We start from the raw sequence: 25508 nt of genomic DNA on the forward strand, positions 1-25508 counted from the left end.
TGTTTTTAAGTACATCCATTTGATTTTTGCTTACAAAATTTTGACACATAGACTCAATTTTCCATTGTAGCAATTGCATCCATTGCATTCCATTGCAGGGTTGCATCCAGTGCTGTGTGAACTACCATAACCACCTTCCTTACTACTGTCTATTGTAGATCATTGGACACATCAAAGTCTATTTCCATGTTCTGGTAATCAATTTTGAAGCATCCAGCCATTTAGGCAAACATGTAGCACGGATCCTTTCAGCTTGTACAGCCAGTTGTTTCTTACAATATATATGTTAAACACTACTTAGTACAGATTAGTGAATATGGGCTAATGTCCTCCCTTCAAGTATGTTCCAGTCAAAGCAGCTCCACAGATGTTAGTATAAGGACTGAAAAGAAAGGGGGGAACTTGCAGCTACTGAACACTTTAATTTTATGGCTATCAATAAATATTCCCTGTGCTTGGTTATCTATGCAACAGAACAATAGTCATAATTCAAGGCCTACATTGTGTATCCGGAAAAGGCAGAGGGCTACAACATGGGCACACCATTTGGCCCCAGCTCCACAAGTGCAGCTGCAGGAGGTGATCCTGCATCTGTCAAACATCACTGCCACATTGTATGCTCCTTTTGGTGGTACCATCTGGGGAGGTACCACTGTGGCACTCAGATGGAAACCTGTTGGGAGAACAGGCCAAAGGTTATTGTCTGACACCGAAGCATGGTGATATAGCATTCAGCATAAAAAAAATATTACATACAAAACTAACAGACCAATTATTTTAACTATACCTTTCCTTCTTCTTGCTCCAATCAAAATCTGGAATGTCTTATTTTGGCAACCGTAATTTATTTCAAAGATCAATCGTCACTTCAATTTAATGAGAATAGGCTTTCAACACAGGAATGTTCAGTAGCAAAGATTTGTGCCTGGTCTACAAAAACCTCCATTAAACAGAGTTTAGATTCATTTCCTTTCTATTAACAACCATTAAATTGCACTTTAAAATTGTAAACACATTCATTCTCTCAATAGACCTGCTGCATTAACTGAGGCTAAGGCTTCCTAATAAACTCAGAGTCAACATGTGAACCTTTTGTCTTGCAGTGGATTACTCTGTCCAACCCATACCTAAAATTCCCAAGAAGCAAACATTAAGCCTCTTATTGCATGTCTTATAACTGTGGCATAAAGGTAATCATGAAGGTGGGGGAAAGTATAACATAACTAATGGAACACAACCAGATGTTGCTGGTGAGCACATACCATAAATGTTCCAGTCATACTGCTCTCTGTTTTTGGGATTACTACAAAGCAAGCAAAAAAGTTCATAAATTCTAGAACTAATTTAGTAGTCCTAGCAAAAATCACCAGCTGAAACTTGCAGTGTTTCCAGGACTCCATCAAACTGAAACTGGGTCTGCTGAGCCACTTTTTTATATCTTTGTTGATCAGATCTGAATAAAGGAATCTTTATCTGGGTCCATCCCCCCAATCAGGCCTTCTGGATGAGAGCCCAATGGTACAGGCAGTGCATGCTGAGGCAGGACCTAACCACATCATTCCAACTCAGAAACCTTTCTCTCCCAAACCTTCAAGGTAGGGTTTGTATCTGGGATAAGATTTCAGTTCTTCTCAGTACCAACATAAGGTAGATGTAAATACCTATCTGCAGTGGATCTTTAACAGCCCTCATTCGGAAGAGTTGCTCGCCTCTCTGGAACTCATCTGCACTGCCATTTGCCAAGCAGGAGTACAGCCTAGGAAAAACAAATCATTCTGTTGTTAAAATGTACTTCAGATGAGACGAAGAGCACTGCATTCTGGATCACTGGTCTTCATATTGTAGGGAAGGACCCAGGACCATTTCCATTATGCAGCTGGGAACAATCTAATGGGCAGGATCCAACAAAGTAGTGCAAAGATTTCTGTTTGCTCAGTGGAAGTTCTCCTCCCTCTCCTCTCCCTGCGTGCACTGCCATGCCCTCCCCAAATCTGGCCCAGATGAACCCCCGGGACAGATTTTGGGGACATGTAGAAAAAGGAGAGGGAAGCCAGAAGTCCTTTCACTAACAAAACTACTTTTCTGGATGCAACACAATATCATTTTTTTATTAGCATACAACCTGATGAAGTGATCATGAAAACATAAAAGCTTACTCCCTCTTTGTAACATTTTTAATTGATTCTAATGAACAGATATTACTCTCATACGTTTATAGATTTTCCCCTAATGGGCCAATATGGCTACTTGATATTCCCTATTTCACTGATGGTGCGTCGAAGATAAAATTAACTTTAAACAGAAAAGAAACACGAAGAGAATTCTGAATGGCATTACCTGATGTCCTCTTCATTTTCTGGGAAGCTCCAAAAGGCAATACGAAGCTGCAGTTGTTCGGGCACAGGTGGGTAGACTTTCTCAACCACTTCAAATGGAATGTGAAATGCCACCTGTTTTGCTGACAACTCCACCAGCGGGATCACCAGCCCATCTAATACAACAAAGAATATCAGGTGAGGTTAGTTGAAACATGCAAAAATGATCTCATCACAAGTTTTGTTAGGCACAAAGCAAAAATTTCCCATTTAAATATACATATTTAGATGGCCTATCTAGCTTCAGTATGGCAAGATACTGACCACAGGGCTGACAACTAGATGGCACTGAAGGCCACCACCTCCTTTGTCTTTAAAAACAAAATCACAGAAAAGTTAAACAAGTAAAGTTTCTTCCAGCACCACAACTAGGTAAGTACATTGCCTCACTTCACTCACCCATTCCAGAACTAGGCACCCATCTTCTGTCAGGAGTCAATGCAAAAATAGCATTCTCCCTCAAAGAACACAAGGCATTGAAAACTATTCAAAACAAGATACAAACAGAGCCAAATAAACTGGCAAAGACACAACAAGCAGAAAGGCTGAAGGTTAGGACACTACTATGTTCCAATAAGGGTCCAGAGTTCAAACCTGCATTTCACTGAACAATGAGATTGGGAGAGGGGTGTGTGTGAGAAAGAGATAAGGGTTTAACTTGCTTTCTCTATCACTAGTCCACTCCTGCCTCTGCTCACTCCCAGCATGATCCAGAGGACAGTGTGCTAACTCAACTCTACCCTTCGATGCAGTAACTGCTAACATTCACAAGGCCAAGTCCCCCCACCCAATTCCGGCATACAGAGTTGTTGGTTAAGCTCCTTTCTTGCAAGTGTTGTGTATGAGCCACTGCACTTCTAACTCTCTGAGAGCCTTTTCCATGTATTTATAAGAAATTATCTCTCTGGGAGGAGATAAGCATTCAGAAATGCTATTCCCTCCCACCCACACCTGGATTTCTAGCACTTCTTCAGCTAAACATTATACCAACTCAAAAGGAAAGTGGCAAGCCACACCAGATCACAGACAGTCATTTGATATGCCAAGGAGCAATTGAGAGTTGAAATACTCTTCTTCATTAATCAGCTCTAAATGGCCTAAGGGGGATCCACCAAAGTGACCCCACAGATGTGCATCAAGACCTTCCCTGGCACTCCAAGAGGATCCTGGGGCTTCCTCCCTCCTGACAAAAAAATCTAGTGGTGCCAACAGAAGGCTTCTGTCAAGCCCAATAGTGGCATGGCGGGGGGGAGGCAGGCATTAGGTCACAACTGGAACAGGACCAGCCAACCATTCCCTCGCTGTGACCCCTCCCCCTCCAAGGTCTCTGCACCACAATTAGGCTTGGGGAAAGTCATCTGGCTATAATGTAATTCTTTCAAACATACAGTGGTACCTCGCAAGACGAATGCCTCGCAAGACGAAAAACTCGCAAGACGAAAGGGTTTTTTGTTTTTTGAGCTGCTTCGCAAGACGATTTTCCCTATGGGCTTGCTTCGCAAGACGGAAGCGTCTTGCAAGTTTGTTTCCTTTTTCTTAACACCGTTAATACAGTTGCGACTTGACTTCGAGGAGCAACTCATAGCACGCGGTGTGGTAGCCTTTTTTGAGGTTTTTGAAGACTTTGGTGATTTTTGAAGCTTTTCCAAAACTTTTCCGAAACCGTGCTTTGCAAGACGAAAAATCCGCAAGACGAAAAAACTCACAGAACGAATTAATTTCGTCTTGCGAGGCACCACTGTAACTGCAATGGAGGAGGAACACTTTCACTTTAAACCTTTCCTCCCCAGTCATGACCAGCCCCCACTGCTGCAATTAGACTTCCAAATACCTTACATTAGCTCCCACAAACGAGTTTTTAAAACCTGTTTTCAATAGGGGCGATGATCTTCCTGGAGACTGCAGTTGGAGAGGGAGAATTCACCCCTTCCTCCCTATCTGCAGTCTTCAGAAAGATCAACCCCACCCACCCAAAAAATACCTGGTAGAAGTTGTTAAGCATTGTATCATTTGCAAGTTTTTAAAAAAATGTCTTCATTCCCTTTTCAAGTAAAAGACCTAGAAGATCACCTCAATCCCAAATACTCAACTGATTGCTTTACTCTGCAGGAGAGGACATCCTGCAGATTGTACAGAACGGATTGCCTGATAGGATGCAATGTCAGAACTGGGACTTTTTAGTGTTACAGGACCTGCCCTTTGGAATTCCCTCCACTGCATATCAGACAGGCACCGTCACTATTGTACTTTCAGCGCCTGCTAAAGAATTTCACGTTATCAGATTCAACACCCCGCCATGTAAACTTAAAAGTAGGTCGCAATGACCCAGTTTTTAAGCATAAAACAGCCATTAACATTTATTTTATTTATTACATTTCTATACCACCCTTCATCTGAGGATCACAGGGCTGTTTACAATTCATATAACAATTATAACTTTGGCACAAGTATATCAGTGCAATAATTCTGAGTTGTGAATTACGAGTAACAGCAAAAGAGGGGGGGAGAGACCTTGCAACGAACCCACACATTATCTGAGACCTTAAATTCTAGTCTGAGACTGATGTATCATCATGCAATGAATGCCGTCTTTCCTTTCTTTGGCACATAACCTAAGTGTCAAATCTTGAAAACTAAAAATTCTGCTGTTGACACTTCTGGATTTTGTGGCAAGGACTTATGGGGTGATTCATTTGTTTTTCTTCAAAATGCCAACTTGAGTCAGGATTTTCCTAGCTAATCCTATGTCTAGTGGAACACAGGTGATGTTATATTCTATTCAGAACCCTTTAAATGTGTTGTTACACCAGACAGTAGCTTAGAAACGAAGTTTCAAGCTGCTTGCTCACCTTCATATTCCAAAATGTATCTTCATCATAAACTAATCGTACTTTGGAATCACAACACAGGTAGAATGTTATGCCATACTTTGTAGCTTTAGAGCCAGGGCTTTTTTGGCCGTGGCCCCGATCTGGTGGAACGCTCTGTCACAAGAGACTAGGGCCCTCCAGGACTTGCTATCTTTCTGCAGGGCCTGCAAGACGGAGCTGTTCTGCCAGGCCTTTGGCCAAGGCACAGTCTGACACCCTCCTTCTGTAATCCTCATAGAACTCTAACCCGATGGTTGACTTAATTCGATTCTGAATTGATTCTAGAATGTATTTTAATTAATTGACTGTGCGATTTTATGTACATTCTGCTGTTTTTACCTGTTGTTAGCCGTTCTGAGCCCGGCTTTGGCCGGGGAGGGCGGGATACAAATTAAATAAAAATTATTACTATTATTCTTATTATTTAGATAGCATATTCCGTCCTCTGAATAGCATTGTGATGGATTGGGGAAGGGGGAGCTTGCCTTACCGGCAAACACATTTTTTGTATAATGACCCCCACCTCTCCCCCCAAAGAATTAGGATAGGTTACCGCCAGGGAAAATGAAGAACTTCCTGCCACACATCCTAGTCTGTCTAAAGGTGTTTATGAGTCCTATTTCTCAAGATCCACCCCCCCCCCCAATTCCAGTTCTAGGAAAAAACTAAGAGGGAAGCTTTGGATTACTTTCCGAAAGCTAAAATTCCCGCAAAACATTGTGAAATCTCTTCAGAACAAACAAACAACAACACCTAAAGCTTAGCTGCACTATCTTAGTACCTGCATGAAAGGTTTTAATAAGAAATTCCAGAAAATTGCCTTTTTAAACAATGAATGCAAATGTTAACATATAATGAATTTTATTGGTGTATAACAGGAAAGAAATAAAGAAGGAAAAGAGAAGACAACAGCCACACACCCAGAGTTGCAAATAAAACCAAATCAAGTCAATCTAACCTAGCTAGTTATTTGTTGCTTGCTTGAACAGGCTTGGGTTTGACAGCCTGTGAATTCTCTGTCTTCCTGGGAAATCTTATCAGGAATCCAAAAGCAGAAGGAAAAGGCTTACATATTTAAAGGTGTCTGAGACCAGTAAAAACTGGCCTCCATTTCTAAGATGGGTTGTCATTTGGCTCAATCATGTATTAGAAACTCCATTTCTGGTATCACCAGTCTCGTTAGCCAATCAAAAAATGGAGGCGACTTCCACCTTCCTAATGACTCTGCTTGCAGTACAAAAGGCTTGTTAGGAATGTAAGAGCCTCTTGGATCAGGAAAATGCTGAATCTAGTCCAGCGTCCTGTTCTCACAGTGGCCAACCATGTGCCTATGGGCAAGCCTCAAGGAGGTCCTGAGCACAAGAGCACTCTCCCCTCCTGATGCTTCTAGCAACTTGTATTATAGATTAAGAGTTGTCATTAAGTCTGGCCACCTGTTCAAGGGGAGAGGCCTGATTGCTTACCAACTGCTACAGGTGCAATCGGAGTCTCAGCTGAATTAGTAACTTTCGCACAATATGATAACTACTGAAAAAGCATTTTGCCGAGTCACAAGGAATGTTCTAACTGGAAGCTATCTAATTAGATAACATTAATTAGTATCAATGAATGGATGACACTACTGTGGATTGCCAAAGTTTCAAAGCTGAAATTAATGTTCTTAGTTTCCTATCCCAATAAAGTGTGAGAGAATACATATATAATGATTTGTAAATAGGAGGTAAAATAAATCAAATACATATATTGTAATAACATCTCAGACTGAAACTATTTAGTTTTGTTTACTAAATACAAAATGCACATGCTAACTATGCTCTATTTAAGGCACTGGACGTTTTTTAAGGAAGGTTTCCAACTCAAGGTTTTCTGAAAAACCAACATCACGGCATGCAACACTCACTATACTTTAAAAATAATGCTCATATTGGTGGAACCATCATTAGAAATTGATATAATAAAATCAAACTTTCAGACTTTTATAGAAACTGCTTTGCTACTTCTAGAACTTTTTATTTAACGTGGCATTTATTTAACTTTACTCTTCAGCAAAAATACAAATTGCCCAAGCACGTTTTTATACCCAGGAACAGTCCTTTTTCAACAGGTGAGCAAATGTGCCAATGAAATCATTCTATCCCTTGATTCTAGTTAGTAAGTCATAATAAGGCATTTCAGAGAAGTACACATAGTAAGTTTAGCATGAGAAACTATACTCATTCACGGTTTCAGTGCATCTTTCAAAATGGTGCAATGATGTAACATGGGCTGGGATACAGCAGCAGTATCACAGATTGGAAGGACATTGCTACAATCCCATGGACATAAAATAGATCCATTTCCTTTTATTTAGCAAATTTTTACACCACTTAATACAAAAAAACAAAGTGGTTTACATAAAATGGTATAAACTATCACAATAATAAAAATACACTTTAAAATAATAGCCATAATAAAAATTATCTATCCACAGGCACATAATAAAAACTGCATGTTTGGATAGCTTGTCTAATAAAATGGGGTGGGGGATGGAGTCATCCAACAGATGTGCTGGAACTGCACCCCAAAAAAACTAATTGCAATTTTTGCTTGGGGAGAACACAAGAAGATACAGTTTCTATATCTTGCATCTACCGTTTTCAATCTCAAGTTACCTATCTGTCAATAAACTCTCACCGCTCCACCAAATAAGCTCCTAGGCCATATCACAGGGTGGAAAATCCTTCCCATCCAGAAAACTACCCTGAAAACTGGTGAAGTACAATTCCTAACCTCTTCTCTTGTCCGTTGGCTGGAATTCTGGCAGAATGCATTAAATGGTTTATGAGCACATGCTGTATTCTCTCTGCCTATAACTACTTGGTCCATTCGACCTCTGTTCAGCCATTTACAATAGTTTTTCCAAGATTTAGGCAGAAGATACTAAAGAGGCCAAAGCCTGCCTTTATAAATTACTTGGTGTATTCTGCCTGAGGAGAGAGAAATCAGCATGGATGAGTTTCAGATAACAGAAAACAGCCTCACCTGCTACCAAAATAGTATCCCAACCTGAGATTTCAGGAACCACCTCCCCAGCTGCAGCTGCAGCTAAAGATTCATTCAACCCTTTGTGCTAGTTATTGCCATTGCGGCCTGCCTTCTAGGTGAAGAGGTTACAATCTCCAAGACAATTCAGGGTCTTCACATATATGAACCCAGAAGGGCTAAAATATAAACTGCTTCACTAGCATGTTAGTTAGCATGCAAATATATTTGCATTTAATATTAAATACATTTGTATGCCACCCCTAACAAAGCTGTTAGTTATTCCAGGTCTCATACAAATAAACATGATGTAGTGTATGGGTGGATTTCCACCCATTTCAAAGCATGTTTAATCCTCATTGTTCTCCATTGTTTTTATTTTTGCCACAACATTACCACCTCCTCTGTGAAAGGTTCACTTGTAGCATGGGTGGATAATCTTTTTGGGCAGATGGGCCAGTTCTTAATTTTTATCTCCCTCCAAGCTGTGGGGCAATTTTGACTGTGGGTGGAGGCACCAACTTGACAATCATCTGATGTCATGACCACTTCAGATGACCAGCCCCTCTCACCCCTGCTTTATAACCTAACTTGCAGCACTGAACCCAAAGTGTGTCAACTGACTCTTTGTTTTGTTGTCGTCATCTGTTTTGTTGAACCATCTTATCATGCAATTTATAATACAACCTGGTAACTGTGATTGTCCTATTTTCTCTCTGTTAAAGGTCATAAAGACTCTGCACTTTTAATAACTGCAAGGTTACAGTTTCAACAGGTGGAGCTTTTCATCACTGCACCTGTGTTCCAGGAAAGATCCTCCTTTTACAATTTTGTCATGCAGCTGTTAAAGGCACACTTTTCATCTGCATAAGACTTACTTCTTAAAAACAGGTATAAATAGCCTTCCATTACTATTCTCTATTCAGAACTTACTTCTTAAAAACAGGTAGAAATAGCCTTCCATTACTGTTCTCTATTCAGAACTTTAAAAAAAAGACTTCTGTTTTTATCAGTACCTGGAGACTACAATTAAGTGAAATTGGAGTTTTAAATTAGAATTTGAAGGCTACAATTCTAAAAATGTTTACCAGGTAACTTGAAATCAGTATTTGGGAAGGGCTAATGTATGAACAGAGCTTGCCATATCAGTGTCAACCTTTCACCCTTAATTTATTTTCCAGTGGGACCACTGCTCCCCTAGTATATGCCACTTTCTTACCCTCAAAGCCAGGTATAGGCAAACTCGGCCCTCCAGCTGTTTTGGGACTACAACTCCCATCATTCCTAGCTAACAAGACCAGTGATCAAGGATGATGGGAATTATAGTCTCAAAACATCTGGAGGGCCGAGTTTGCCTATGCCTGCTCAAAGCCTCTCATACATCAAAGCAGCCCCTGATCCCACCGACAGCCAATCACTGGCATCTAAATCACTTTCTCCACTGCCACATGCTGCCACCATCCGTTCCATATTCTTCATATCTAACAGTAAGTATGAGCAAAATGCAAGCTTTGTGGTCTGCACTGCTCCATTTCAATGTTCCCCCTACACACCATGATACCTGCATAGCTCATATAAATATGCATGAAACAACCAATATTAGCCACAGTTTGGTCATCACCACAATAATGACAGATGGTTCAACAGTGTGGGTGCCATATGATGCACTGGCATATGTTCACACGTTTTGGCTATATTTCATAGTCCGCCACTAATTATGGACTTGGGGAGAAAAGTAGACAGCTGTGCAAGATTATGGAAAGGCTTGGATTCTTGCTGCTTCCAAGTGTTTGCATAATCTGATAATATGACCCTTCCCCGAAGCCCTCTGCACAGGCCAGAGGACTTCATCTGTCCCACTTGGCACAAAGCAAGAGACCACTCTCTCTTCGGAATTCTCTGCAATGCACAACTCAAGAGGAAGGAAAAGGGTGTCATGATCTCCTGAAACAGGCTGTAATCAGGATAAATTCACAAGTGTCAATAACAATCTGACAGTCACATTTGTGAAAATCTGCACATTGCAAACCCTGAAGAGCTTGATAAGGTCGCCAGCCTTATAACTGATAGTCTTATTTTAAGATCACATATCATGCTTGCAATTGCAACAGGTTCCCGGAAATTCAATTTTTCCAAACAAGAGACAAGGAGAAATTGTTTGCATTTTCATTTGACATATTTAAAGTCCAGAGCTTATCTTTGCTGTGCTTATTTTTAAGACCATTTCAGTTCTTTCTTCAAGCAAAACTCTAAGCAAAGATCTGCCTGCCCCAAATTCATAGCAAGTCCCAATTTCACCCACCAGAAAAAGTCAGTTAACTCACTCTAGTATTTTACAAGTGCTTTATTTGCTAATTAACCAGATTCAACAACAAAATACAGTACATGTTTTGGAGATATTTTACAAGTATTTCTTGATATAAGAACAAGGCTGTCATATAAGCAGAAAGCTGTACACTGCCCTTCAAGAAATAAGAGAGGGAGTAAGAATTCATGCCTGCAGATTCCATTGATACAAAGCACAATCATTCCTCTGTCAAATATCTTTCAGATCTGCTAGTTGTGCAGTGAGTGCCACTCTATATGCTAAACTTCTCAACATTCTAGTCTTCATGGATTCATTCTACCTAAATTTATTTTAAAACATTTACACTGTAACTTCCTAGGAGAAAGTTGAACTGTTTACATAAATACCAAGGTTCCTACCTTTCTAAATTCCAAACCTTGGCATTATTAAGATTATTAACACTTTTGTTGGTTCTGTAACGGAACAAAAGCAAACACATGTAGGATTGAGAATGAGAAGTTTAAGATCACATACCTGCTAACCATCCACACAGCCAGGTCTGAATAATCTTAATTGGAATTGTAAGACTGATGCTGCCTGAAACAGCACCTGGTACAGGTAACACATCAAAACTACTGGGTTGTATTCAAACTGCACTAGGGGTCCGATCACACAACAGGAATTCTGTTTCTTCTCCTCCCAACCATACATCCCCAAAATTTGCTTTGGAAGACCCACCACCCCTTTGAAGCTGATTTTAAAGATGTGGGGTAGCTGAAGAAGACAAAGAGAGGAAGCTCATTTTCATGAGCAGAAAGGTAGTGGTGGGTATGCCCCAGTCCCTTAAAAACCCTTAGACACTGTTATTCTCATTCTGCAGATAATGAATCAAAACTTTGATCTGAGCTTTGCTAAGGGCTAGCCAGACAAAATTTGTCTGGCTGAGATTTCAACTCAAGTCTCATTACTTGCCCAGCTTACAATACTGAATAGTATCAAAGAGCAAACAAGTATGAATGGGCTGGGGATTGAATTAGATGAACATTACCTCCAAATCCCCCAAATTATATACATTTTCATGAAATCTTTATTTCAAGTTGTAACACTTATGTTATGCAGGAAGTATGAAGGGGGATGTGTAAGTAAAGTACTTGCTCAAGTGTTAGTAAATAGACGACAAGGCAGACTAAAACAAAGTTACATGTTTCCTATAATGTAATTAAATTAGAAAAATCTTTAAATAGAACCTCTCCATTTAGCCAAAAAGCCAAACACATAGTTAAGCCCAGAATAACCAGGAAGCATAACTTCCTTTTTCATTGTGCTGTGGACTAAATCTTCAGTGCTGTGGCCAATCTTTCTTTGCAAAGGAAATTATGTCCTAGATCACTGACAACAGTATTCCATACTGATGCAATAAAGACAAAGAAGAAAACTGACATTGTGAATTCAGTTTTTCCATTTAAAGTAAACAGGCAGACTTGCCTCTGTAATGAGTTCAGCACCGAACAGTTTCAGTACATTCACAACAGCTTTTTCATGTAATCCATCGGATACCCAATTCTTTGATCCTGAAAGTAGATTCTGTTACCATATTATGTGTTGGCCACATTGCGCTTTTTCACAATCTTAATTCTATGCAGTTTATGAAGTAATACTTTTTACACTGAAGTATTTGGGCAATAAGACCTGATACCGGATAAGAATATTTCTTTAATCAACTTCAAGACATCCTACTGACCTACTGTTTGTTGAAACTTCTACATTTTGCTACTCTGCACCATAAGGCACAAACTTTTCTAGCAGGTGGCAACTAGTGTCCATTCAAGTATTATAGCTCATTTCCATCTCACTTCATTCCTCATCCTTGTTTGTAACACTATAAAATGCAGTGCTAAAAATCAAAGGAAGTTAAATGTAATTATGGACAAGTGACAGAATTCATTAAGATGAATTAAGCTACACCGAAAAAGCTACAGAAGTCATTTCTGAATACAGTGGTACCTCGGGTTACATACGCTTCAGGTTACAGACTCCACAAACCCAGAAATAGTGCTTCAGGTTAAGAACTTTGCTTCAGGGTGAGAATAGAAATTGTGCTCCGGCGGCGCGGCGCGGCAGCAGCAGCAGCAGCAGGCCCCATTAGCTAAAGTGGTGCTTCAGGTTAAGAACAGTTTCAGGTTAAGTACGGACCTCCGGAACGAATTAAGTACTTAACCCGAGGTACCACTGTACTATAAGGGCTAAAGCATGTACCAATAACTACCTCTCCAAGACTTCAGAGTCAATGGTGAATTACAGGATTCTGGGAGGACCTTGTGTTCTCCACTGGCATAACTGAAAAAAAGGAACCCTAATAAGCCTATCTCATTTCTAAGGGATCACTTCACACTAGCGAACCAAACGTGCAAATCTCCTAATTAATAGTAGACTGGGCAAAAAAAGTACAGCCATTCAAGAGCTCCTTGCAAAATGAAGCTGAGGGGTTGGGGAGGTTTTTAAGCTCAAGGGTCATATTCCCCTGTAAGCAACTTTCTGGAGGCCACATGGTGGTGGTGGGCAAGGTCAGAGGCAAAATATGTGTGGGACCAGAGTTAAAAGAGGACAAAGAAATAGATTCTGAGATTGGTGCAATAGGCTACACACAGGCATGCAAAATACAGGTTTCTACACAAACGTAAGTCTGTTTTCACCCTCCATCAAGCAACACACAAGGATTATTACAGTTCAAGGACCCATGCCAACAAGGCAAAAGTACTTGAGGAGGATGTAGTCAGGCCTAGCGAGCAGTGAGACTTGGGTAGAAGTAACACGGCCTGGGAGAGTCTCGAGGCCCAGATGGAGAAGACTGGAGGGCCACATTTGACCCCTGGGTCTGAGGTTCTCCGCCACTGATGTAGCTATACCAAGCATGTGTTTTAGAACATGTATCCAAGCTACTGCCATTATACTTTTATAGTTAAAAAAAACACAAGTGTACACTAGTATATTAGACTTGTACCAAGGAGAACTGGGTTCAAACCACCGTGCAGCCACGTAGCTCACTGGTGACCTTGGGTCAGATACTAAAGCTAACCCAGCCTAACCCATCCCAAGGAGCTGTTATGAAGACAGAAATGAATAGTCTCATTTACACCCTTGTACTCCTTAGTTTAAAAAACAAAGTTTCTTAGTGAATGCATTTCATGAACAATTTCTTACCCCTCACTTCTTCAATCCCCATGGCTTGCAGTGCTTTCTTTCTAGCTAGGAGGTGGAAATTTAACAATTTTACCTCAAGCAATTCAATTTTCCACCAAATCCATGGAGGTTGTCACTTTAAGTGGAAAGAAAGGCCATGGCACCAGGCAAAATACCATTATTTCCAAATAAGGGACAAACTCAAACATTTTCTAAAAGCAGCACAAGTTACCTTCTGGTCTGTGATCACAAACTCTGAGTGACAACAGGTTAATCACTTATCTCATCCTGAGCAATGATCAGAGTTAATATATTAATGCACTATATGCACTACATTCTATAACTACTAGATATAGTACAAAGTTTTGCTGTATAGTATTGTCCACAACCTGCAACAAAGCTCTCCGTCAAAATAATCCCAACTATCAAGTAAGCCTTGAGTAGTTTCATACTGGCAAACCCTGTGCAAAGAAAACATACTATTTTAACATTTTCATCTGGCAATCCTAACCATATTCCTGAACTTCCCCAAGTTACAAAGAATGTTTTCACAACTGGGTAACAGTGCTAGCTATAGATGCTAACAAGTGCTGGGGGGAGGGACACAGTTAGATATGACCTACTAAAAACTTCTTTGTTTCAGCAAGCCTAGCCAGACGTGTAATTTTATTATGAATACATTTTTAGTTCCACTGATTTTACCTGTATTTTTCATAAATATTTCACAGTATTTTGTATTAAACTACTTACTGATATTTCTGTTTATTTTGTTTATCTGAAATATTTTTATTTTATTTTTATATAACACATTACATATTACCCTTCATCCAACAGATTCCAAGGTGGTGAACAAGTATAATTAATGAATAATTTTAATGATTAATAAGACCTTATAATTTACAATAAAACTGGTAACATTAACTCTAATAAGAGGAAGCAGCTAAAAACATACACCAAACCTAGGCATTACACAAATTAAAATACCTGAGGAAATTTAACCTGGCACACTCTTCAGGGAGCATACTACTTGTAAAATCAAGCTCAGTTCTGAGCAGGTCCTTCACCACATGCAACCAAGAATAAAGATCAACTTTATAATACGGACTGGGCTTGTAAATATTACTTTACACACCATCAATTTCTCCTCACTGGTTTAAATGGCAACACAACACATTTCATATATGCATATGATGTGCCTGTATGTCAAAATACATTGTATGACAGGAGCTGGATTGTGACTCTCTGCCACAAAATGCATAGTACTGTATGTGTATTTGGTAGGGTATAATTTGTGTAGCAGCCTCAGATATCTGCTTTAAAAAAACTGAGTTACAATAATTAAATCTGAGAGACCAAAAGACCAAAGTTGGATGATAGCAACAAGCTATTTGCAACTATTTGGTTCAGAAAATTATTCTACCATGAGTTGACACGATAGCAAAAGAGCACTTCTCTGAATGTAAAGTGTTGTTCAAATGTACCATCCATGAACACACAGTTGGCTTCCACTTTGGACAGATTTACCTTCATAGAATCATTATTACTTTCATTGCATAACAAATATGGCAAATTATAGCTCGATTTCAAGAACAGTTTATTATATCCCTGATTTGCATTCCTTACATTTTGCCCTTACTCTGAGTAAAAGTACCACCAATGGTGAACTGTGGGGCCCAGTATGCAAAAACTAACATACAAACAGGTTGGGAACCACCAACTTAACCTTTGACTGAGGAAGAACAACTATCACAGAGCAAGGTATAATCTCCTTAGCAAAAGATTAAGTATATAACTAGGTCAGTCTTGCTGAACTGTAACATGCCTATACATTCTTAGTAATCATTGCAATGCATTTCATTCAGGCAATAATATCCTAATTAGACTGTGGAAAAAACTAGTCCACACTATAGAAGATGCAGGCAGCACTGACAGCCCTTATCAATGGCAGATTTTGGTTAGAAAAGAAAAATTTTAAGCAGCTCTAATTAGTGTGCATATGAGTACAGCTAAAGTTCATGACTAATAAGCAACACTGGATCATGCCCCTTACTTAATGCAAGTCTGAGTCTGCAGCTGATCCAAGTTACAGCATTTTTGTTTTTCTATTTCAACACACACCTGTTTCTAATTGCCAACATACCTTGACTGGTTGCCTGCCTACAGGCACCTCATCGATCCTCGGTGTTTTTACCAACCCCTTTCTATACCCAGCCACTCACCTTTCATTTTGACAGTGGGGGAATTGGGTCCGGCAGATTGCTTCCGCCATCCTCTCCAATTCTGGCATAAGCTCTCCGCCTCAGAGATGAAGGAACAAAGGGAGTCTTCTTCAAAGCGGTCAGAATCTTCGAATGAAAACCTTTCCCCGTCCTCCCACTCTGCAAACATGAGTTCCATCACATCCAAAAAAACAGGGAAAGGGGAAAAGCAGGCCTTCTCTCTCAGAGAGGTGCAGCGACAGGACTCCAGGACAACCTGTATTAGTACTTCAAGTTCAATTTGCTCATTTGTCTCCGGAGGGTAGGTGGGTGGGGGAAGGAGCAACACCAGCAAAAAAAACCCAAGCAACTACAGCGACAGAAGTAACTAAATTTTTGACCGTATACACTTTAAAAAAACAAAACCCAAAAAAAATCACCCACAGCTGCAACGTCTTCACAACTCCGCTTCCTCAAAAGAAAGCACGGGGAAAGTGCACCCGCAAACCGCTCCTTGTGGACACCTGTATTTAGCAAAAACGCGGGAGAGGCTGAAATAAGCGAGATTTTCAACCCCCCTAAAAAAAAGCAGAAAAAAGGGGAGGGATATAAAAAATAAAAACCCCACCCAGAGGAAGCTGCATGCAAACAGGGGGCTCACCGAGGCCCGTCTATAAGCCACCAGCGTTTGGCGAGGGAACTTGGGATGTCAGGCGAGTGCACATGTGCAAAACCATGCCTACCGCACCCCTAAGTTTTGACACCCCCCCCCAAAAAAAACCGCAAACGAGACGAGGCCCCTCGCAGGACGCCTCTCAGCTGGAGCGGTGGGCAGGGGAGAAAGGTGGGGGCAGGAAGGCTGTTGCTCCGCCAGAGAGTGTGGCAGAAAGGGGTCGAGTAAGGAGAGGGGCAACTGTGGGGTTGAGAGACAGGAGATATGTGGGGCGGGGGGGCGGGGAGGCCCGGCAAATAGGGAGGCTGCGGCGCCCCCCACCGCGGGCTTGAGGGGGAAACGGACGGAGCTGCCTCAGGCGGCGGCGAGGGAAGCAGCTGAAGCGGCCCTCGGACGGGTTGGGGGGGGGGGTTGTCTCGTCCGTCGTCCGGGCCCAGCGAATGGAATCCCTTTCACGGGGGCGCCATGGCGGCGGCGGCGGCGGAGGGCCCCTCCTGCAGTGGGGCGAAGGCGACGACGGAGCGAAGGGAGGAAGAAGGGGCGGCTCCGCGAAGCGAAGTAAGGGGTAGGTAGGTTAACCCGGGCCTTGGCCTGGCGCGCCGACGCCTCCCTCACAGCCGTCCGCTGGGCGAGCGCTAAAATGGCCCCCCTTGCTCGCACGCGCGCGCCCGCGAGGCCACCCCCCCTCCCCGCACGGGCGAGAGCGCGCGCCGCCCTCCCTCACAGCCACCACAGCGAAGCAGCCCTTTAGGCTCCTCCTCCTCACTCACTCCCTCCCTCCCGCCTCCTTATCGCCCAGCTGAACTTCGCTTCCGGTCGCACCGCTTCCGGCTTCCTCCGCGACCGCCCGCAGAGATAGGGCGGAGGAAAAGACGGTACCACGAACCCGCCATAGAGATGCGAATAGTAGAGACGCCCGCGAGTGTGGCCTTGTAAAAACGGAAGCTTCCGGGCTCCTTTAGGTATCCGCGCAGGGTTACCTGGGGTCACGGCTGCGGAACACGCGTTGGGCGCGCGTTTGGAGCGCTGTGGTTTTGCGTAGGGTCATGGATGATCTGTATTGCTGCATTGCAGGGGGTGGTTGTTGTTGTTATCATTATTATTTATCATTTGCTAGAAGCTACTCAGAGTGTCTGAGGCAACCCAGTCAGATAGGCAGCATATTATTATTATTATTATTATTATTATTATTATTAATAATAACAACAACTATTTTTATTATTCTATTTGCCTACTGCTCTTCATGCAAAAATCACAGGGCTGTCTGCGACATAAAATTACAAAACGAAAACACAGAATATGTAATAAAACAAAAACAAACCAGTAACCCCCCTCACGCAAACACACAAGTCCATAGAACGTTAATCATCCCAAAGCCTCGTTGAAGAGAGATGATTTTGCCTGGTGCCTAAAGATATGTAAGGAAGGGCCAGAGGGTTGGACTAGATGACCCCAGGGTGCCTTCCAACTTCGGATTCTACGATTCTATGTCAGCTGTGGGAATTACAGCTCGGTGTGTGAGGATCATAGAATTGTAGAGTTGGATGGGACCACAGGGGTCATCTAATCCAAACCCCCCACAATGCAGGAATCTTTTGCCCAAGAATGTGCTTTGAATGTGCTTCAGCTCTCATTGAACGCACTGAATGTGGGACTTGCTTCTGAGCAGGCATGCATGGATTGTACTGCCAGACCCTGCCAGGTGGTGGAAGTGAGGAGCAGCCTATAGAAAACATTGGAGAAATCCAGGACTTCAGTGTAGCCTGAGCCAGCCCACAGATGAGGCAGGAAGAAGCAGCTGCCTCAGACAGCAGAAACACAAGAGGAGGCGTCCCACCTGCCCTACCAGTGGCAGAGACCACTTTGCCACTGGTCTCCACCCACCCCTGCAGGCATAGGGATCCAGCGCCAAAGCTCTCCAGAATGCCCCCCTCTGGCCAGGTTCCATTGGGTGCACTCGTGGAGTTTGCAGCCCACCATGCACAGCAGCAAGGCTTTGTAGCGGCTATTTGTTGAAGGGAAGCTCTCACAGAGCTTCAAACTCCCCAGCTACATTGTGTGGGGTGGCAACAGGATGTATTGCCTCAGGCGGAAAAATGTCTTGGGCCACCCTTGAGCGCAGCTGGGATAAGGCAGCCGTCTGGGCTCCTCTTCCACAACAAAAAGTAGCAGCTAATACTAATTCGAAGCTTCTTTCATTTTTAGGTGAATATTTTTGGAAGGGAATTTTATTTTTAGTTTTGACTTATTTTTACACTTTCTGCCTGACTACTGCTCCATGTGGCTAACAGGCAGCAAAGCAAAACAAACAGGTGGATTCTGTGTTTTCCCTCCAGGAGAAAGCAAAAAATACTCTGAATACTGGGGTCCACACTGACTGCTTGAAAGTGTAATGTATCAGGCAAAGAAGCAGGAATTAAAGTACCAGACAAAGCCCTGCAATCTGTTTACTTGCTCATTAGGTGGCATGGGAAGATTTGCAAGGTAAGTAGTCCCTATCCCTTTAGGTAAGGGTGTACTCTTATGACAGAACCTCCATCAATCTGTATCCTTTACCAAAATGGCCATTGCATCTTGGGGCTTTCCAAAATAAGGTTACTGGATGGTCCAGAAGTCACGGGAAGCATCAATAGTTTTGTCAGGTTTGTGGCAGCAAGTCCAGATCATCAATGGTTTGACAATTATGTAAATATTGTTAAAGATCTGGGGGGATACCCTCCTAAAAATGAATAAATACAAGGATTTTTATTAATTGGGATATGGATTAAAACACAAACTGCAGAACTTGGCAGACAGAGGATTCCTGAGCTGGTTTATGCAAACTAACCTGGCAGAGCTATGCCATCAAGGAAACAAGAAAGGGCCATTAACAATATAAGGGAACTCCTTCTCCCCTTGCCCCAGAGACTGGGGATTGAGGGGAGAGCAGAGGGTTTTCTGGGAAGGAGGAGGAAGAAAAAAGCTGAGATCCATCTTTGGGGGAGGCTGGCTGCAGGCAGGCTGCACTGCTGCCTCCTGAAAAAACCATGACGTAAGATCTGGACTCCCTCCATGCAGACTGAAGGTGTAAATAGGTGAACTAAGATGTCATAGAAAGGCAATACAGTGGTACCTCGGGTTACAGATGCTTCAGGTTACAGAAGCTTTGGGTTACAGACTCTGCTAATCCAAAAATAGTACCTCTGGTTAAGAACTTTACCTCAGGATGAGAACAGAAATCGCATGCCAGCGGCGTGGCGCGGCGCGGCGGCCCCATTAGCTAAAGTGGTACCTCAGGTTAAGAACAGTTTCAGGTTAAGAACGGACCTCCGGAACAAATTAAGTTCTTAATCCAAGGTACCACTTTATTCAGCAGCCCATTGTGCTGTGATCTGAAGACAGCTCATGCAGTCACTAACACCACAACTACCAGTATATTGGTACAAAAGTCAGGTGCCTGCCCCTCTCTACTGAGCAGTGGCAAAAGTCCATGGGGTTCCAGGCCCCCCACACAGGGTCTGTGTGCCTTTGGAGAATAGAAGAAGATGTAGTGGAGACTGTCATGGCTTTAAGAAATATGGTTTATTTTTCTTCAAACAATGTTGGGTGCTTTCCTTACAGCCTTCTATTGGACCCAAACAAGATTCCCAAATAGAGTAGATAACAGAGATTCAGTAACTAGACCTTTAGCTCTTCGGTATTCAGAATTTTATGCCCCCCCCCCCTCTTGTGAATAGATTGTCTGAAAAGCACATTCTAGGCTGTGAGGAAGAGATGATAGTAATTAACACTGGCAGCTGTAATTACACCTCATGCTAATAACACAGAACAGACAATTTGGTAATTACTGTGCCTTGTCTTTTATAGTGCTGCAAGAGGGATAGTGTGTTGACTTTAATTGAATAAAAGAGGACGGTTTGTGGATGATGTAAGCAAACAGTGCTATGTTGTTTTGCACTAACTAAAATTTTAATCAAAAGATACATTACTGTACCATTAATCAACATATGTGCTAATTTCTGAAAACTGGTCATGCTATCAACGGATTCCCAGTGATGAGAGTGAGAGAAGTAGTCTTCTTCCACTTGAGAGGTGCTTTGCATATGAGACTTGAGAGCAACATTATTTTCATTTCCTTTTATAAATCCAATGATAAAAATAAAAATCTCACATTTATTAGAATATAAGAGCGGAAGTTCAGATTAAAGGGATGGGTGTGGCCATCTAACACGCATCTGAAAGCCTTTCCCTTGATTACGGTAGGCAAGACAGCCACATTTTCTAGTTTGGAAAGCTCTGAAGTTAATAAATACCAATAAGGGTCCCAGTTTAACTAGGACTATACACCAGGCTTCCTCAACCGTGGCCCTCCAGATGTTTTTGAGACTACAATTCCCATCATCCCTGACCACTGGTCCTGCTAGCTAGGGATCATGGGAGTTGTAGACCAAAAACATCTGGAGGGCCGAGGAAGCCTGCTATACACCATAGACATCTTACCATAATTTTATAATGCATGCTGTTAATTCTGAGTTGTGGTGAAAAATTTCATGACAAAGCTGCCCAGGGTGGATTTCCTTTGAATGAGAAAGAACTGGAGACATACACTCTTCTTCTTCTTTGTAATATTTAGTTTATTTACAAATATACAAGTAAACCTAAGTGGAGTCAAAAAGGCACTCCAACAAGGCAGCAAATGTACTTCCCCATATCTGTTCTGCAGAGAACTTCCCCTTGGAGCCAACTCAAATCTTTCTCTTTGTTTCTTCCAAAACTGCCACATCCACCACTCCCTCTTTCCCAGGCTCAGAGGAAACTCAGTCAAACACAGAGTCCCAACTATCTCCTAATCATTTCTAATTAATGGCACAAATTTGTATCTGAAACTTGAACCACGATGGGTTCCTGACTAATAAAAATAAAAATGCACAATAAAACAATCAATAAAATAAATAATAATAACAAAACAGCAGAACGGTAAAACCATATATTAAAACCAGAGCAAGGTAAAATCCAAATTATTTTCTTAAAACAGTATCTTAAAAGGGAAGAGCACAGAAAGAAGAAACACCATAGTACACGTGCATCAGCACAACTGGACGCCTTCATCTGCCCCAGCTGCAACAAAATGTGTCTCTCCTGTATCAGTCTCTACAGCCACAGCAGGCACTGAAATTCTCCAACAGTTTTGATGTCATCCCCAAAGGTATACTCCTCCATTGTCTCCCAAGACGCCAACAATACAAACAGATCTTTAAATGCCCTGGACATATAAAAAGTTGGCACCACACAAGCCTGGAGTGGGGGCATTTCAAAGATGAATGCTGCTGTAGGCAGGCTCTTTCTCTGCTCATCACCTGCCTTGTTTCTGATGTCGGGCTCAGGAGGGCTACTGAGGAAGATCTCAACATTCAGGCAGTTTCAACAGCTCACATCAGCTGACCACTCTGGGCTATGAACCAACAGCCTGCCTCACAAAGCAATAGTTAGCCAGCAATGTAACACACAACACACAAATGCAAACAAACATCTGTGGTAATTTGCATAACTGTTCATCTAATGTGTTTAAAAAAAACATGTAGGAAGACACAGGTTAAAGTTTCCAGGTAGTATATATTTCAGAACTCTGCATCTTATGGTGCTGACCAGCTGGAGTGTTATGAAAGAAACGAGGGAATAAAATGAATATGCCACATTTCGTTTCATTCATTTCAGTTAAAATGGCACGAACACTTTAAAGTACTATGTTTTCGGCTGTCTCAAGGTTTTGTTTCTCTGTCCAGCCACACTAGCTTGGTGCATTTGTTCACAAACTTCTGCCTGTCTTCCAAAGCTGCAAGATATTTCAAATGCTACTCTCCAAAACTGTTCTCTTGATATATGTAACATCTGGGATGTTATAGTGTTAAGGAGATATGTAGACAAATGTTAAACAGGGAGGGGGAGGAGACATCAGGCATATCTTCCCAGTCAGCATCCTAACACTTTCTCACTGACCTGAGGGGGGAAATTGAAAACATGGAAAGGAGAAGTGTGTGAGAGAAGCAGAACTTCTATGGAAAAAATAATTCCCCTGACCACCCAGGAGAGTAATGTGAGATTAAAAGCACAATAGCTCAGTTCAGACATCATGCCAAATCATGGTTTTAATTAAACATATTCTAATGTTTGCAAACCTAGACAAACCTAGACAGCATCTTAAAAAGTAGAGACATCACCTTGTCAACAAAGGTCCGTATAGTAAAAGCTATGGTTTTCCCAGTAGTGATGTATGGAAGTGAGAGCTGGACCATAAAGAAGGCTGATCGCCAAAGAATTGATGCTTTTGAATTATGGTGCTGGAGGAGACTCTTGAGAGTCCCATGGACTGCAAGAAGATCAAACCTAAGGAAATCAGCCCTGAGTGCTCACTGGAAGGACAGATCCTGAAGCTGAGGCTCCAATACTTTGGCCACCTCATGAGAAGAGATGACTCCCTGGAAAAGACCCTGATGTTGGGAAAGATGGAGAGCACAAGGAGAAGGGGACGACAGAGGACGAGATGGTTGGATAGTGTTCTCAAAGCTACCAGCATGAGTTTGACCAAACTGCAGGAGGCAGTGGAAGACAGGAGTGCCTGGTGTGCTCTGGTCCATGGGGTCACGAAGAGTCGGACACGACTAAACGACTAAACAACAACAACAATGTTTGCAACTTCCAAACATACAAAAGGCAAGTCACTGCAAGCTCCTTATCCATTTTTGTTTTCTCAGAGCAATCCGTTCCTATATTCCCTACTCTTCCTGTGGCTCAGCAGCCTCTAAACTAGAGGTTGCTAATCTGTGACCCTACAGTTATTGTTGTAGACTCCAGCTGCCAGCTGCTCCAGCCAGGATGGCCAGTGGTCAGGGATGATGGGAGTCCAACAACATCTGGAGGGCCATAGGTTAGCCATTTCTGCTCTAGATGAGTCTAGAGACAGAGTGGTGTCTATAAAATCAAGCATCACACCAACCCAAGGATAGCATAAACCATGGCTTGCAATCCTACTTCCAGCAACAGTTTCTAATTCTGGGTTGTCACCTAATTGCAAACCATGATTTGGCATGATATCTGAATTGAGTCAATATCACCCTTTAGTGTATATCTGCCTAAAAAGAGAGATTAAGAGGGTGAGTGGAAACAGAAGAAAGCAGGTAGCTGAAACCATACAGGTGATCTGGTGTGAACAGTACAGAGTAATCCGGGGTAGCAAGAGTAGAAGTTTGTGTGAATGGACACACCATAAGAAATATTCCATCTAGCAGCACCATGGAATATGACCAAGCCCATTCTCCCCTGTGCCCTGAAGAAGTGTGGCAGCTCTTTTGGAAAGAGTGGCATTGCCACCACTTCTTCTTTCAATAAACAGAACTTTGTATGAATAAATCAGCCACAAGGATGTTAAATTTTCATTCACCTTCTCCTATCAGTAGCGTAAAATATTTTCTTGCTGCCCACTTGCAAACGAACCTTGTTTAGGTACCAGCAAAAAACAGACACCCAACCAGAGACAAAATGAAGACATTCTTCTAAGCCACTGCCCAAATACTGCTGAGTAAAACAACACAAATCCATCTTTGGGTTGAATGGTCTTATATCAGTTTGGTCACCTTCTTGATCCAGGGCACAAACTTGCTGACTTTTGTGTAAACACCAGGTGAGTCTTTTCGCCCACACCCATATCCCCAGGAAGTGATCCCTAGAATTACCCAGTGTCCACCTGACCTTTGACACATTAGTGGACCCCCACTATCTCCCTGACAGCTGTCCACCCGGTTATCTTCAGAAATGTTCCCAGCGCACAGCATACGATTAGTGAACTTCTTTCCATAACGGGATTTGCACACTCTTCTTGGGAGTAGAGGCACCGAGCCCTGGAGTAACGTCCTTGAGTATGACCTCCCTGAAACAATAATAGGTTATATATCTAGTGCAGCTCAGATAACCAAAAATCCTACCCACTAAACACTACTATTGTTCTCCTGCACAATTTTGATTAGGTTAACACAGAAAAAATATATCCTTCCCTAGGCCAGGATGGTATTTTAATGCAATGTGAAGTGGATTTTGATGTGATCTTATACAGTCGTATCTTGGATCCCGGACAGCTTGCAACTTGAACGTTTTGGCTCCCAAATGCCGCAGAAGTGAGTGTTCCAGTTGGCAAACATTATTTGGAAGTAGAACATCTAACAGGGCTTCCTCGGCTTCTGACTGAGTGCAGGAAGCTCCTTCAGCCAATCAGAAGCCATGCCTTGGTTGCCGAACATTTTCAGAAGTTGAACGGACTTCCGGAACAGATTCTGTTTGACAACCAAGGTATGACTGTAATGTGTTTTTATGGGGCAGGGGAGCAGGTTTAAATAAAAAGTTGGCAAAATGCTGGATGTGTTTACAAGACAGGATACACAAAGGTTAGCTGTAACTAGCATCATGTGTCTAAAGGTAAAGGTAAAGGGACCCCAACCATTAGGTCCAGTTGTGACCGACTCTGGGGTTGCGGCACTCAACTCGCTTTATTGGCCAAGGGAGCAGGCGTACAGCTTCTGGGTCATCTGGCGAACCAGAGCAGCACACAGAAATGCCGTTTACCTTCCTGCCAGAGTGGTACCTATTTATCTACTTGCACTTTGACGTGCTTTCGAACTGTTAGGTAGGCAGGAGCAGGGACCGAGCAATGGGAGCTCACCCCGTCGCGGGGATTCGAACTGCGGACCTTCTGATCGGCAAGTCCTAGGCTCTGTGGTTTAACCCACAGCGCCACCCTCGTCCCTATCATGTGTCTAGGCATACATTAATTCTGCAAAGAGAACTGCCCAAAGCCTTGTAGAGCAGAGTGATCTTGCAGTGGTTGCTGGAGCACTGCTTCCCACATGCTGCTGATCATAGGAAAAGAATCAGGGT

General features: G+C 42.4%; 2 protein-coding genes across 10 annotated transcripts in view; both read right to left on the reverse strand.

The window, feature by feature from the left end:
- Positions 1-17274, reverse strand: part of ZSWIM8 (zinc finger SWIM-type containing 8) — a 59053-nt gene extending 41779 nt beyond the window's left edge. For 3 of the 7 annotated variants that reach the window (XM_028729042.2, XM_028729041.2, XM_028729039.2), the window contains exons 1-4: positions 15953-17272; positions 2338-2491; positions 1662-1756; positions 501-673 (exon numbers count right to left, since the gene is read on the reverse strand). In XM_028729042.2, coding sequence (XP_028584875.2) covers positions 501-673; positions 1662-1756; positions 2338-2491; positions 15953-16130 — 600 coding nt within the window. In that variant the 5' untranslated portion in view covers positions 16131-17272. Of the gene's footprint in view, positions 1-500; positions 674-1661; positions 1757-2337; positions 2492-15952 lie in introns of all 7 variants that reach the window. The other 4 variants (XR_003706674.2, XM_028729040.2, XR_003706675.2 and 1 more) reach the window with 3 other exon arrangements.
- A 3887-nt stretch (positions 17275-21161) lies between these two features.
- LOC114597031 (neurotrypsin-like) overlaps positions 21162-25508 on the reverse strand; it is a 36163-nt gene continuing 31816 nt past the window's right edge. For 2 of the 3 annotated variants that reach the window (XM_077930661.1, XM_077930660.1), the window contains one exon: positions 21162-24507. In XM_077930661.1, the coding sequence (XP_077786787.1) occupies positions 24197-24507 (311 nt within the window). In that variant the 3' untranslated portion in view covers positions 21162-24196. The remainder of the gene's footprint in view (positions 24508-25508) is intronic. The other variant, XM_077930662.1, reaches the window with a different exon arrangement.

This window comes from Podarcis muralis, chromosome 6 (genome assembly GCF_964188315.1).
Source record: "Podarcis muralis chromosome 6, rPodMur119.hap1.1, whole genome shotgun sequence".
NCBI lineage: Eukaryota > Metazoa > Chordata > Lepidosauria > Squamata > Lacertidae > Podarcis > Podarcis muralis.